The following is a 15,831-nucleotide window of genomic DNA, read 5'->3' on the forward strand; positions in this document are numbered from 1 at the left end:
AAATTACTGTGGGGTTGTCACACCTAATTGTTGCCCGTCAGTCAAAGCATTGTTAACGAGACACTTGTCGTTTTGGGTACGCATTGTCATTGGAACGAGAGCGGCGAAAGCACAACCAGCGGGAAAGGAGGAACGCTACCGTACTGCCTTACCGTATTTGCGTACCGTATTTCCGTAACTTGCTAGAACTCTCTAATAGTAGTGTGTAACGTGCAAAGTTGCCTGGAAATCCTGAAGCTACTGCATAGAAAATTATTATCCAAATTTCCAAGGGGGGGGGGGGCAGCCCCCCCCCCCCCTTGCACCCCCCTCTGGACGCCCATGGGTAAGTGGAAAGTGTTTTAGATAAACACACGGGTCTTGCGATGCGGCCGCACTGTTATGGAAGTCATGATCGCCAACGAGAAATTGTCGAGTTGCCATTGGAATTTCACGGCAATCCTAGCCAAGCGCCTTTTCCTTATGTGGTAGCACTCGAAAACCAACTTCAATGAAGCGGAAGTACCCAGTAAAAGTACTCGTTGTAACGTGACATCTTTCGCGTTGCTTTATGGGGGCGGAAAATTCTTCATTGTTGTGGAAAGTTCGTTGTGGTGGTGTTCGTTATAGCGGAATTCAACTTGAGGCAGTGTACAAGGATATGTGCAAGCACATCCTACATCTCAAGATATGTTCTAACAACAACTGCTGCAAGCAATCCCATAAATGCTGTTGAGTTTTCCCACCACGCTGCTATTGGCTGTGCTTAGCTCACTGGACCAGCAGGTCCTGTGGTCAATCAAAGCAGGAACCAAGTGACATGCAATAGGAGCCAGCTGAAATCCGTGCAAGATCTCATCAGTTTGAATTCTACTTGATGTGAACATTCATACTGGTATTTTCAGCTTGAATGTTTGCATTCCAGCTGCGGCACTAGCCAAGTGGTCCCACTTCCCTAGTGGCTCCACTTGAAGTGGTTTATTGAACCTGGACCACAAGTGGAGCCACACGGGTTCCACTTGTGGTCAAGGTTCAATAAACCACTTTCAGTGCTTCTACTTGCATCACATTTTTTCCTGGTGTTTCTGAACCATACGAATGTGCTGTACCAGCAACATATAGAAAAAATTTAGGCTTTCGTGAAATATTTCGTAATGGTGGAATAAAAGCCCTTTACAGGTCACTGTGTACAGTTGAGATCGAGCACTGCACACATCAGGACAATTCCAGCTTTAGGAAGATTTAATGTCAAACATGCGTTTCAATGGTTGTGGGATGGGCCTTTTGTTGGGCAATTCCAGACGCTGATGAATGCTACAAAGAAGATGAAAGACGCCATGCCAATGCCCCGCAAAGACAAAGTTCCAGGGAACGCCTTGACTATACTTGTTCCTACGATAAAACTCTACACTTATGCATCACTTGGGCAACTCCCAAAGAGGACTCTGTGTGGATATTCTGATACGGAACTATTACATTTTACACGATATTCCATAATTGTACTGAGGTCGGGATTACATTTATGGACAGGACATAACACATGAAGCTTTGCAACTACGAAGCTTTGCAAGTGAAGCTTCTATAGACCTTTTCACAGGAGCAGCCTCGAACCAGTCAGCTGCAGGGGTAGAGGGTATGCTCTCAGTGTTGCCATCGTGCTTTGGGCTGCGCGACTGCCATGTTTGTGTTGCTTTGGTACGCGTTTGTGTGACTGTGTTGTGCTCCCGTCTCTGATACGAAGTGACTATCATGGCAGAAAATTTACTGCATTCGCATAGCAAGTCATCTGGCCATCACTGTGTCGTGTACGAGTGAACGAACGAGCAGCAGAAGAGCAATAGTTTAGGTGAAATCGTGTGTCCGCAGCACAGTACGCCATGCGATGAGTGCAAGTGTGGCATGTTCGCGCTGCATCGTTTTCCATCGTCGCCTGAAATGCGGCAGCAGTGGGTGGCCTCAGTAAATCGGAACAACTTCCGCGTGTCGCCATCGTCACGCCTGTCTTCCCGGTATTTCGCTGGCGGCAAAAAAACTGACGAGGACAACGTTCCCTTGCAGCATCCTGGATAGGAATGTACGCAAGCCACTGATGACTCACCTAGTAAGTAAGAATGTTACGGATTCGTACTTCATATCGTCCATAATACAGCGGCCGACACGGCTGCAAACTCCGCCTTGTCCGGTTACGCATGTGCAGCCTGCGCGCGCCGTACTTCACCGGAGGGCCTCGCGGCAACCCACGCGCGATGGGGCCTACTGTTCACGGCTTGCGACGGTGTCACATTCCCCTTCACCAGCACGACTTTTTCCTTCACATTGTGCTCCAGTGACTGACCCACCCAGCCAGACTGCACGTAGTTGTGCGACTCCAGTGCCTCGTAGTTGCACACCTGGCAAAGACCCCACACATTCGCCTCAACGATATATTAACAAAGTTCACTCGCCGTATTCCTGGCCACTCACACGTGTCCTCGACCTAGTCTTCGGCGTCGTTGTGGTGAATGTAGGTCAAGGTATCTGTGAAGAAGAATTGTGCGGTGTTTACAGTTTACAGCTGACAAACTTACGCGTCGCGAACAAGTATGCGCGGAGGTTGAAACTGATGAATGATCCGTAGACGTTTAGTACGCCAATAAAGGAAATCGGTAGACAGCTGCAAGAACATTCTAGTTACCGATTATTAACACTTCATGCCGTGATCGACCTTCTACTACGCTTGCTGCTACTGGTACCGACGACGAAGCACTGCCGTTCGCAGACGCGGAGCTCATTCTTGCGTTGCAAGCGCGAATGCGCGCCGCTTAACGGTTCAGACAGCGACGAATCGGTCAGTGGCAGCGACGATATCAAACAAAACAGTCTAAAGAAACGAAAAATCAGCAAACACGGGCTTTAGCAGAGATCTCACACCAATGGATAGCACGCCGGTTCGAGTACGCGCAGCCCAAGATGGCGATTTCGCCAATCTTGCACGTTAGGCGGCGCACATTTCAATATGGCGCCCCCCTGGCGTGAGAATTTGAAAAGGTGTATAGTGAGCCCAATCTGGGCCTACACTCCACTCAAATAAATTATTGTCTCTTTAAAGCACACGAAACAGCAGCTGAGTAATGTAACGGTTGTATGCCTTACATTTCAATGACAATGGCAAGCTGCTCTACATGACTTGAGAATGCCTAGCATAGGCACTCATCTACTGTAGTCACTCTAATGCATTTTTATTCGTCTGGACATTTCCTTGGTATCTATGGTGCCATCTTGTGGTCACATACCAAAGGCTCCAGCTCCATGCAAGTAAGCACTGCTGTGGTCCACAGGTGGAGGGCCAAGCGTGGCATTGTTGAGCAGAACGCCTGGGAATGGATCTGTGTAGTTGTGAGGTGGCGGACCCCCAGTGGCCAGAGGGGGGCCCTTATCTGCACCAAGGTCTCTCTGCTCCGAGCCTCCCCAACAGTCGTCAGCAGGATACAGGTCTGCTGCCTGCAGGCGATGAGCAAAACCAGATTATCACAAACAGCTGCCAAATAAATAGCATCCACACTGCACAACACCACTGCAACGGCTCTCTCAGAGCAATAGAAACGAGCAAGATTTGACATCAAATGGACTAGGAAGAAATATTTGCACAAGCCCCATGCCACTGTTATGTGGGGCATTGTGTAATGACAACATGACACAATGTCCTTGTGAAGAAAGAAAACGGTGCTGTATCTGTGCATCTTGCCTTTCTCGTCCTTTTGCCCCGTTTTTTTTTTCTTTCTTAGTTAACCAACTCGCCCAAGTTTCCCTTTTAGATTAATCTTGCGTCAACGTCGACGCCATTCCAATGCTTGCTAAAATTGAAAGATTGAAGCATAGTCAGTTTGTGCGGCTGGTGTGAGGTAACAACGCACAGTCGGTTCTGGCATGAATTTGCCGATATGTCAAAGATTTTGACGGCGTCTTCTAGAACTTACACAGTTCTTAATTAGTAAAAATGAAATACGCTGTCCTATAAGAGTGCCAGAGACCTAATGTACCGAGTTTCACAAAATTTTGTTGAGCTGATGTGGCTAATATACAAAAAAAGACATTGAGATCAGACTTGTACACATTATAGAAAATAAGTAACTGATTACAATTACAATTACTTTCTTTAAGATGTATTGACTAATGTGGTCAATTACAGCCCCAAAAAGTAACTGAACAATTACAGAAATGTTATCGATTACTTCTGCATTACTTTCTTTCAAATTCTTATTGCCATAAGACAGTAACACAAGCTTACTCAAGCTCAACAAACTACTGTGGCTTGCATTAGAGAGCGAAGGCTGGAGGCGTGCGTGAAGGCTGGGAGACTTGCTGTGGCTTCTGTGACATAGAGTTACACGTTATCTATCAACAGGAGTTGTTTTTCAACGTTGTCGTCGCTGATTCTTTCGCGTTTTTTTGTTAAGAGGTCAGCTGCTACCCTGAGCACTCTCTCAATGCATGCGCTAAAGGAAAGGGTGGTATTCTAATGTAAGAACACCTTGCGCACCATCTCATAGTTGCGCAGTGCTTCTATGCTAGTCCATGTCCTATATCAAGCCTCAGACTTCGCTCTTGCTGGCACTCGGGCAAAGCGTTGCAGGTAAGGCCAAGGAAAAGGTGAAAAAGTAGGCTCTGTAGGGACCCCCGCCTAACAGGACGGGTGGTCACTACAGAGCGGTCACATATATTTGGGGACTAGAAGTGCCATAGAAGACTGGTTACAACTTGATTTTGGAAGTAAAAAAGTAATTGATTACCGGTAATCAATTACAAAAAATGTATCTGAATTACTAAGAACGTTACAGTTTCGAAAAAGCAGTTGATTATATTACAAAATTACAAGAAAATGTAACTGATTACAAGTAATCGATTACTTGTAACACGTTACGTACAACTCTGAGATCCATGACGTCACACTGACGGTCATGTGCAAAGATTTCTGCATGAAATTTTTGCATGTGAACCAGGGTGCATGGGCATCGGCAGAGGAGTGCAAAAGGGGCACTTGGCCCGCCTCAAGCCACACCAGCAGTTGCCCCCCCCTTGAGCTACACCCGCGCTCTCCCGGTCCCCCATCCGGGATGCAAGCACAGGTTTGCACCCCCCAAGACAAAATCCTGCAAACATTCATGCCAGGGTGTGATGCAGAATGACACAGTCATCATAGCTGCCCTTCAAGAAAGCACCTTTCTGTTGAGTACAGTACAATGGATGTGTTGCTGACACAAGCTGATCCTTTCTTTTAATATAAAAAGCTTCGATCAATCCTCTTGTGGTTTGGCATATTTTAATCGTTTAAATTATTACTGGTCAGCACCATACACAGACAAATGTGTACAAATTAAAGAAACAAAACAAAAAGCAAAAGGAGCAAGAGATCTGGGCAACGACCCATATCTACAATGACACACAACTTCTATTCGTGTCTGGTACGTGGAAACAGTCCAAAAACCACTGACATGTTCTGTTGCATGTTTTGTAGGATGACAATGAGATCAGACTTGGTCATCCTTAGGTTCAAGAATGAACATGCAGGATCACTGAAATTTAGCACGTGTGTATTCTGCCTGCGATAGATTACTGCTCTAAACATTAGAAAAACGACAATTCGCTGTTTGTAATAACAGCCCTGGACATCAGTGGCTTAGCGGGGGGAGGGTATTCAAACTCCTTATGAAAGTTTACATGTGTATATACGAGGGCGAGTCAAACGAAAGTGAGCTAATGCGAATATATTACAAACGGGGTACTTTATTTAAAAGTAATATCTATGATTATTTAGACATTTGTCCCACTCACTAACGAGTTGCACGATTCCTGTCTCGTAAAACTCCCTCGTTTGCTGCTTCAAAAAGTCTGTAACTGACTCTTTCACGTCATCATCCGACACAAATTTAGCTCCTTTGAGCTGTTTTTTCAATTGCCCGAAAATGCGGAAGTTGCAAGGTGACCGGGCTGGGCAACAAGGCAGATGTTGCAGCGTTTCCCACTTGAACTTAGCCAGGTTTGTATTAATCACATCAGTGGCATGGGGACGGGCATTGTCATCGAACAAGATGACCCCATTCATCAATTTTCCATGTTGTTTGTTCATGACTGTGACACACTGCCAACCCAGCGTTTCACATTATCAGAAACAATTGATAGTCTCTCCAAGTTCAGCAAATTCGATCAGTAATGACCCCTGACGATAAAAAAAAAAATAAGTCAGCAGCACCTTTCTGGCAGAAGCTTCACGACAACATGCTGTTCAACTTTTGGAGCATCCATATGTCACGCAACCATGTTCAACCCAGTGTATGAGAGCGTTGAAGAACAATTATTCCCACACCTGCACGTCACTTTTGTAAATGAGAGATGCCCATGTGCTACGCGCATGCCCCACAGATAATGGACCATACCATTATTGCGCCGGGACGGGTTGGCTCAACACCCCCCACCCCCCCACCCCCCCGGAAAATTTTCAATTTTGCTTGCATATATATACATGCGCGAACATACGTAATGTAACTTGCCACGGTGGTCTAGTGGTTATGGCGCTCGACTACTGAACCGCAGGTCGCAGGATAGCATTCCGAAAATGCTTCAGGCCCATGTACTTAGATTTAGGTGCACGTTTAAGAACCCCAGGTGGTCAAAATTTCCGGAGCCCTAGGCTACGGTGTCTCTCATAATCATATTGTGGTTTTGGGACGTTAAACCCCAACAATTATTATTATACAGAAAGTATGGTCGAACACCCCCCCCCCCCCCCCCGCCCAAGAAAAAACCTTCTGATTTTTTTTTTCTCAATCAATCGTTTTTTATTTCAAGTTCTTATTACATGAAAATACACAACACTCATTAGACCCATAACCACTGGCTAGTAGGGGGTCTCGCCCTCGTATAAACGCACACATGCAAACACACGCACGAACGCACATTAAAGGTGGTTGAACCGGGCCCCCTCCCTGAAGAACATTTTTGGCTATGATACTGATGGACATCAAAGAAAGAAAGAAAAAAGACACAGCAAAGGCGTAAAAAGAACGAGCCTGGAGGCACCACTGCCATCAGTTATATCGAAGGGAATGATTGTAAGATACATCCATCGAGACCCGGACGACCTGAAACAGGGGCGTAGCCAGGGGGGGGGGGTTCAAACCCCTTCCCCCGAAAACTTTCAATTTTGCTTGCGTATATATACACGCACACATACAAACGCACGCGCGAACATACATAAAGTATGGTTGAACCCCCCCCCCCCCCCCCCCCCCCCGAAAAAAAAATCTCTGGCTACGCCCCTGATCTGAAAGAACCTCAGCCAGATTAAGCTGCTTGCACGCGGGGATGGCCGCAATGCATGATGGCCTTCCTAGAAATAACTTATGTTGAACAGGCGATAATAAGGCTGCCGGTCGGATTAGGGGCGCCGTCGGCACGAGGAAGCGAAAGGCAAGACGGGAGCGCCACTCATGCGTGGCTGCCATCCTTCGGCTCGCCGGAGGAGGACAATGGCGGAGCAGCCGCTAATGAGCGCCGCCACGCGCCGATGGGCTCGCCGCCCTCAACACGCTGGTGGATGACGTCCCGAAAAGTACGGCCGCGTGCGAGAGAAATCTGGAGTTTCTTCAAACGTCGTCCCTCAACAGGTTTGCACTTCGCAGAATATAGGGCCACGCGCACATTTTTGTAACGTTCCGTTCGTATCCTTATCACGGGGCACGCCGAGTGGCGAATCGCAGCGATAACGCCGGAGCGATATTCATGCATTATGGCAGCGCGAAAGGGATGCATAGAGAGGACAAGACTTCAAACAACGGCTTCTTTCTTTCTTTTCTTTTTTTCTTTGCAACGCGGAACAAGAACAAAGTCACATAATCTACACATGTTTTCATATGTCCACGTGCCAAGGCTAAATTCAGGTATGGCAGTGCTTTCTCCGTCATTATGGCACAATAAGACGCATAGCGCGTGTAAGTTGATCGTCTCGTCTGTTTGACCCTTTTTTTTTTCTGCGTCAATGTTCGATCGAACGACCGTGTTTGAGAGTACGTTCATCGCACAAGGACATTCGTGCCTGCGAGATATATGTCAACGCACTGCGTGACCTAAGATCTACAGATTGAAACAAATTAAAGCTCACGAAGCCTTATTCGAAGAACAGCCGGACTGATCGCCATTACACAGACAGTCGCACCAGTTGCGCAAGAAGTTACATGAACAGCCTGTGTGGGGAGGAATAATTTTATATTTTTTTGTTGTTGTTGTTTCGTGGACGGCGCAACGGGGCCACCCGAGACTAATGCCACGTACAAAGTTCCGCACACAAGCTGTTTTTATAATTAAATTCAGCCCTCATCAATATGCGGTCGCAGTAGCTGATAATCGAACCAGGGACATCATCGACTGCGAGTACCCGGTAACGTGGCACAGACAGGGGGTGACACACAGCAGGACTCCACGGCATAGGAGGACATCCGACACCACCTGGCTGGCCAGCCCCACTTCCCTTGTCCCTCGTGAAAAAAGCATTTCCGATGGGGATGCCGGTGAGCGCACGTCATAAAAGTAGTGCCTCGAGAACCAAAATTTGTCATAAAGACCCCCTTACTTACAATCCAAGCTAAACTTCAGCCAGGGCGCAGAGTACGCCTTCAGCGCTACATAACGTGCGAACGTTCGTCTTTGAAACAGCTAATTGCTGAGTTAATCGACAATTTCTGTTGCCTGGAGTGAGGTGTCATGCTTAGTACAGACAGAGTCCTTCAATATTCTCCTGGTCATGAAGCTGCGCCGTAACTCTATGAGGGAGCTTTGTGCCATGCAAGCGGAGGCCGCGGGGCGGCGCTGCGTCCATTCTGTTGGCATCGCGCCGACGGCAGCAGAGGTGGCTGCCGCTGTCACTGCGAAATATTGTGGCGTGTTAGCGCGTCCTTTTCGGCCATATGTTTTTTCATGTGGCTAGTGTGTTGTGCCTGAAGGTCGGGAAGGATGCCGCGTACCTGCTGCGCACTCGGATGTCGATCCGGATACAAGGGAAACGACGAAAAAGTGCCGATGTTCTCGCTTCCTCGAGACACCGAACGGCGGGAAAAGTGGAAGCGCGCCATACCGCGACAAGGAACTGGTGGTTTCACATTCGATTGCCCACATGTACGCGTTTGTGCAAAGCACTTTGACGAGAGTGACATCGTTCGCGTGGACCAGTGGATAATCGGAGGTGCTGTCGTGACGTCGCAGCGCGACGTTCCGAAACTGCCGAGGATTTTCGTGGCCTCCCGGCGTATTTGTGAAGCGCGAAAACGTCCAGAGCTCGCCTGCCTAGACAGCAAACGCGTTCTAAGCGTCGTCGGGAACCATCATCAGATGTGGATAACGTTGAGGCTGCACCGACACTGCGCACGAGCCCCTCTGACACAGCTACTGCGGAGAAAAACACAGCTAATGAAGGTGAGCATATTGACCGCCTTGACGCACACTTACTCGTTGCATGCCCGTAAAACATGAGTTCGAGGAGTGCAACGTTCGCCGTTTTCTTTTTTACAGGCACTGAGGTCACCAAAAACGTAGAGGTGGCATGCCAAACAGACGGAGCTATATGCAGTTCCTCGCAGCTTCAAAAATTGGAAGCACACGTTCGTTGCTTGGAACGGCGACTTCAGCGCTACCAGCTGAAGCTTGCTAGGGTGACAGCGGAAGAGAGGCGCACCTTCGTCATGCGAGCGAATGATTACTTTAAAACGTTTAATATACACACAAGATATGTGTTGTGCATGTGTATTAGGGCAAACGTCTGTACTAAATAAAAACATTTGGTTTTGAGTGCTGGTGATCAAATAGGGTTTGAATCTGATGGATCAATAAACAGTTCCTAACCGTCGTGTGTAATAAGCCTTGTTCTGACGTGCTAATTATATATGTATGAACACCTAACGAAGGGCGAGACGCTTACGGATGCCGGAAATGAAGAAAAATAATTTAGCAGAAGTCACAACTGAAGAGCGCAATAAATACGTACTCACGAGAGATGATCATTTTTTGCATTACGTGTTGACGCCGCCGACGTGGGACACCGACGATCAATTTTCGCGTTTGATGAGGCATGTAAGGCTTTCGCCTTGACAGTAAAAACAGTAAAGAAGGATTGGGAAAACTACACATTACTGCATGAGCAAGCGAAGTTTAAACGCGGCACGGCACCGTAGTGATAAACGAACGCGAAATAAAACATGAAAACATGTGGAAAGCACTGTGAACTATCCCTCGATCATAGTTAATTTTCAAAGAACTAATTCATTCACACTGGCTCTTGGTTCTTTAAATAGAAGGCTGTATTGCGATATATTCATATACAACCACGTATAGCCTGAAACATTTGATATGCACGATAAAAAGTTGCAACCACTGCGTTTCCGCGACGCGCGAAGATCCGCCAGAGTCCTTGAAGGACTCCGTATCGTCCACAAAGTTCCCCTAGATTCTTCAGAAAAAAAAAAAAACATGCGTTTAGAGCAGTAGTATATCGCGCACAGCGGAAGCAGCATGCGTTTGTTGCCATCGAATTTCTAGCTTTAAGGCCTCATTCGACGCTAAATTGCACTGTATTAGACATTCCCCGAATTTCCGTGAGGGTAACATCACTCTGAAGATGTACTAAACGTTCGCGGGTACTTTCAATCACGTTTTGCAGTTCCGACGGGCGCCGTACAACTTCAGCGCCGGTGCCGCTCCGACGGCTCCGATGCCCACGCACGGGCGAGGGCGCCCCTAGCGGCTGCTCCTGTCCCTATATCAAACTTTCGCGGGAGCTTCATGACCAGGAGAAGTATTGAAGGACTCTGGTACAGACTCTAGAGGTAAAGCTCCCCATAGTCTAGTACACTGCACCCATAGTGCACATGCATTAGAATTTCCGACCACCGGGGCGCCGCCATTACCCGAGCGTTACCAGCTCCTGAGACGCGGGCTAGACTTGACGGTGGCATTCAGTTTTCATCGCAATTAATGAAAGTGAGCTCACACGAAGTAGAGTTGTAAGTACGTGTCAACAGAAAGCGCAGACGACGACGCACTCAGTCAGTAGACGCGATGGGCCTGACTGGCTGCCCAGGCGGCGCTGCGAAAACGGTGCTAAAAAGCGCCCCCTACGACAAGTTCTTTAGTTTCGAGTAGTCAGACTGGCGGCCGCATGCAGCACTAAGCTCAGATGCGCAATGGAGCCGCCGCTGTCGGTTGTGCTGCGCTTTGGATCTCGGCCAGTTTCTGGCGTGGCTGAGTTCTTCAGGCCAAGCAATCTGCGTAAACGCAAGAAGCTCGTCAACGTCAAGTATGTTTACGACGTGTAGGAGATTGAAGGAACCATTTCGGCGCGCTGCAACTCGCAAGTGCAGCGAATCTCATACGACGTTGAACTCGAGTTAAGTTTTACGAGGCATGCTCGCGCGATTAACGACAGTGCATAAACGAAAAGATTGCTGTTAAGAAAGCCGACATGATTTGCATTACACGACGAAACGGAATCAAGAAAGGTCCAGTGACGAAGGCTAGCCGTCGGCGGCCCGAATGAGCGCATTCGCGTCGTGTGCCGTTTTCTGCCGCATTAAGTCGCAAACACACTTTTTCCCCATGCACGGTCGTAATTTTCAACATTTGCTTCTAGGGAATTCGTCAAATTCTGTCAGCGTGCGGTGGCGGTCGAGAAGCGACGGCGCGCAATGTTTACAGCCGGCCGCTGGAAGCAGCCAGCTGTAAGCTGCCGGAAAAATCGTAGGCACATACGCATGGTGACTCATGGCATCGTTTTTCTCGTTTCGCACGAAATGCCGGCTGCATATCCTCGTGATCGCCGTCGGCAGCCACGGCGTGCCGTCTGGACTGCACACAGGGAATATATACATATATAAACGCGTGCATGCGCGTACGAAAAGTAATCAGCACGTTACGTTGCAAACCACGTTTTGCTCGCGTACTCACTTCACGCGTCGGACGGCACGTATCCAGCGGTTCCGTCGCTCCACTTCGTACGGCTTTCAGGGGAACCAGTAAAACCGCACATTAGGATCCTTACCCCCATGTTCGAGGCAATTAACCACGCAACAATAACGGCGGCGATCGCGCTTCGGGACCGCACGCTGCTCAGAACCGTCGCCCAGACCACCTGCTTTCGGCACGGTTTGTTGAAGCAGGGATCGCTCGTCAAACATGTCAGACTCTGCAGGCATAGCGGACAAGTTCCTGCGTACGTTTTAAGCACTTTTTGAGCCTGAAAACTAGGCGCAAAGTTAAGTAAAACGCTTAAAGCAACTGAGAACTGCGTAACTCGCCGGTCGGCGTCCATTTTTGACTACCCAAGCAACTTCGGCGCACGCCACCAGGCTCCGCCACAGTACTCAAAACTCCAGCGCGTCAGCCCTATATCGGCAGCGATCTCGAACTCAAGCGAATACGGTGGCGCCATCTAACAAAAGTGCCTGCAAACGCATCTTCCTGCACCGCGAGTTCCGCGCACAGTAAATTGCTTACGTGGATTTGAATATTTGCTAGAAATCTTCTAAATGAACGTTAAACACTGTCTGCATGTTTCTAAATCGTCAAAATGTCCGTGTTTGATTTATATTGCCGGTATTACTAACATTAAACAGTGCTAATTTTAGCCCGTCTGCAAATAAGTGCTAAAGCAACAATGACAATAGTAGGGTAATGGCGGCGTTCTTGTGGTCGGCGCTCTTTCGGCCCAGCTTTTTCCTCTAGACTCTGTACTAGCTCTATTATGCTGGGCGTTGAAATAAACTGAATATATTGCGCACGCTTGCGATGTACTCCGTCTGAGAAATTTACAGACGTGTGTTTAATACATGTTAGGACTGCGAAAAAGACACCAATTTGTGCATCACAATTTCAATTTCTGCGCAACTGACAAAAGTGGCGCCGTCGAACGGTCTACGAAAAGCGCTGCCTTCATCAATACACCGTGCTTTGCATTTCTTCATCAGGGCAAGCGAATGATTCCTGCATGACAAACACAGAATTTCCCTGTACTCATCGTTTCTCAGACGTTCTGACCTCTCAGTCGTCTGTGTTGACTCGTGTGGCACCGAAGCAGTAAAAAAAAAAAAAAAAAAAGCGGCAGGAATGTCACCATGTGCCGACTTCTTGGATATGTGCTGTTTTTAAAGAGTAACGACGCAGACACAGAGGTGAACAGGACAAAGCGTCCTGTTAACCTCTGTGTATGCGCCTTCTTCGTCGTTATTCTTTAAAAACAGCGCATATCCAAGAAGTCGTCATCGCCTTACTCACCATGTGCCGCAGAGTTCCGGTACGGCAAAATATAAGCTGCGCTATTATTGGAATCTGACAAGCCAGACTGACACGTTAAAGGGTGAGTGAAGTACGAAGGGTTATGCCAATCTATGTCGTCTGCTTTTATTTTGAATGTGTAAGTCCGATAACTATTGTTTGCGTATCCAGAATTACTTTTGCATTCATCTCAGGACGATACAAGGACCGCGTTGCAATGTGAAACACGGCGGGTAAAATTTGGGTGCAGGGTCCCTCCCTTTAGGAAAGAAGCTCGACGAGCTACTTTCCTAAAGTTACGCTTGAATTATTCTCCAAGGGATATGTAACGTACTGTATATGTAGGAATTGATCACTAACCAACTGCACTTCTATAAAACACAAATCGTAGACAAAAGTGTACCTTGTCAATGAGGTAAGAAGCACGATTGCTTACGATTAGACCTGCCGCAAAGGCAACTCAACAGGCGGTTGAGAAATTATTGCGATCTTTTTCCTCTTCTTAATTCGTAGAAATAAAACACACACACACACACACACACACACAAGAAAAGAAAAGAATTGAGAACAAAGCACGCGTCTGCACGCTTGAGATGGAATGCAGCAGGCGGGAATAAGGCTAGCAGAATATGTCAACGAAGAAAGGCAGCCGTCGCAAACTCATTTATGTGCGATCACGGTCTGCAGCTGCGTCTTGCATGCAGGCTCACGCGCCAGAAAACGAGCGCGGTGAGACAACGCCTCTGGCATCTGTACAGCCTCTCCGCGACAAACCCTCCACTTTTGTTTTGCCTCGCGTCTGCCTGATCCAGAGTGAACTACACAACTGCACAACAAATACGCTGCGAACAGCACATCGAAGGACGTGCATGCTGAGGAGCGGCTGTCGGACCGTTTTACGGCAGACATGTCACGGAATATAAACGGCGGCATAAATGCTGCGCGTATCAGGAAAAATAATGCGACTTCTACGGAAGCAATACGAACCGGCGAGCCACTGTTCCAGCAAACCTAGCTGCGGCATCACTTGAGATATTCACATCATCACGTCGATGCATCAATCAGTCCTAAAAGTAATCGGTGCCCGCAAAGTGTTCTCGGTGAACACGCAACAATAAACTGAAAACATTGCTTAAAGCGAACCGCGGTTACACTAACCGAGGTTTAGGCCATCTGTGTAACATTACACAGGCAGGGTTAGAGCGCGTGCGCTGGTTTCGAAGGTCGGTGTTCACAGATATCGCGCACACATCTCCACGCGTTCCGCAATGGAGGGCCTGGCACGAATCTCGCGAAAAAATCTTGCAGCTTACGGAAATGGTTGCACCGCGACCCGAAGGACACGGCCTTGCGACGACCGAAACGAACAAGCGTGCCACGGTACTTTTCGCGACTCACTGTCCAGGCGATGCAATTGAATACACACAAGTCCCAAACCAGTTCATACTGCTGGAAACACTTGGTTCGTTATCAAGTCATAATCCAATATATCACTGTGAAAGATATATCCGATGAAAGCAGAATAGTATGGCTGAATAAAGGTGTGGGCCGTCACGATACAGCGCCGACGTGGCGGTGTCTGCGATAGAATCTCGCAATTCTAAACCATGACACAGGTCAAAGCTGGGACCGCATTCCGAGACGATCATTTTGCGACAGTTTGCGTGACGTGTAGATTCTCGCGTGTGTAAAGAACGAAGCGACTACTTGCCCGCGTTTCCTCAACAATCATGCGGCGCGCACTGCAGTCGATATCGCCGACTCAGACCATGATTAGCCCTACATCACGCTACGTCGCAAAAGAGGCGTCCGCCATTACTTGCAAGAGAGTGCGGTGGTTCCAGACAACGCTCTTGTCATCCAGGTTCAGGTATGAACTGGTCGTCCCGCTGTCCCGGCTACCGCCCGCCTGCGTGGCCGACGAGTCACGCTGGGAAGGCATCGTCACGGCGGCTCGCAGAGCGTCACTCGGAACAACGCACGGTGGGCACTTCGTTCCAGAGATACCAACGTATCAGTGCACGACGCGTCACAGGGCGGCGGTTAGTGGCGTTCGAGCTGCTCTCACGGAAAGAAAAAAACGAAAAAAAAAATATCGTCGCGCGGATCGCGGTCGCGGGATGTTCATCCTTTAAACCTGCGGCGGGCCCGACGGCTGCAGACGGCAAGCAGACACGTGCTGGAGGAGCCATACGCGTTTCCAGATAATGCACTTCCGAGATGCGCAATGAGTTGGTGTCGGGGCGGCTCCTGTATGGCCATTACTAAAAGCGTCGTCGTCTAGAGAACCGACAGTAAACTAGCATCCGGCGAATCGCCTGGTGTAGATTGTCTCGCCACAAAAGTAGGACGCCGTAGTGGAGGACTAGTTTTCATAGGCACAAGAGCGATTTTGCATTCCGTGCCCATAGGAATCCAACACGTCGGCAGTCCAGAAGCAGAACAACACCACGGCCACTGGCCAAATTCATACGGAAACACCAGCTTGTATATATGCGGCCTTTTAAATTTCTTAGCGAACCATACACTTTAACCGTTTCTATCTATCTATCTATCTAT

At 48.2% G+C, this 15,831-nt stretch overlaps 1 protein-coding gene and 1 long non-coding RNA gene across 5 annotated transcripts in view; one reads left to right on the top strand and one right to left on the bottom strand.

Moving 5' to 3' along the window:
* Positions 1-15,831, bottom strand: part of LOC119394507 (endoplasmic reticulum membrane sensor NFE2L1) — a 179,391-nt gene that overhangs the window by 67,626 nt on the left and 95,934 nt on the right. For all 4 annotated transcript variants that reach the window (XM_037661814.2, XM_037661813.2, XM_037661812.2 and 1 more), the window contains exon 5: positions 3,252-3,459. In XM_037661814.2, coding sequence (XP_037517742.1) covers positions 3,252-3,459 — 208 coding nt within the window. The remainder of the gene's footprint in view (positions 1-3,251; positions 3,460-15,831) is intronic.
* Positions 12,955-15,831, top strand: part of LOC119394508 (uncharacterized) — a 48,163-nt gene continuing 45,286 nt past the window's right edge. The window contains exon 1 of the long non-coding RNA XR_005184159.2: positions 12,955-13,354. This is a non-coding gene — a long non-coding RNA (uncharacterized LOC119394508). The remainder of the gene's footprint in view (positions 13,355-15,831) is intronic.

This window comes from Rhipicephalus sanguineus, chromosome 5 (assembly GCF_013339695.2).
Source record: "Rhipicephalus sanguineus isolate Rsan-2018 chromosome 5, BIME_Rsan_1.4, whole genome shotgun sequence".
NCBI classification, from domain to species: Eukaryota; Metazoa; Arthropoda; class Arachnida; order Ixodida; family Ixodidae; genus Rhipicephalus; species Rhipicephalus sanguineus.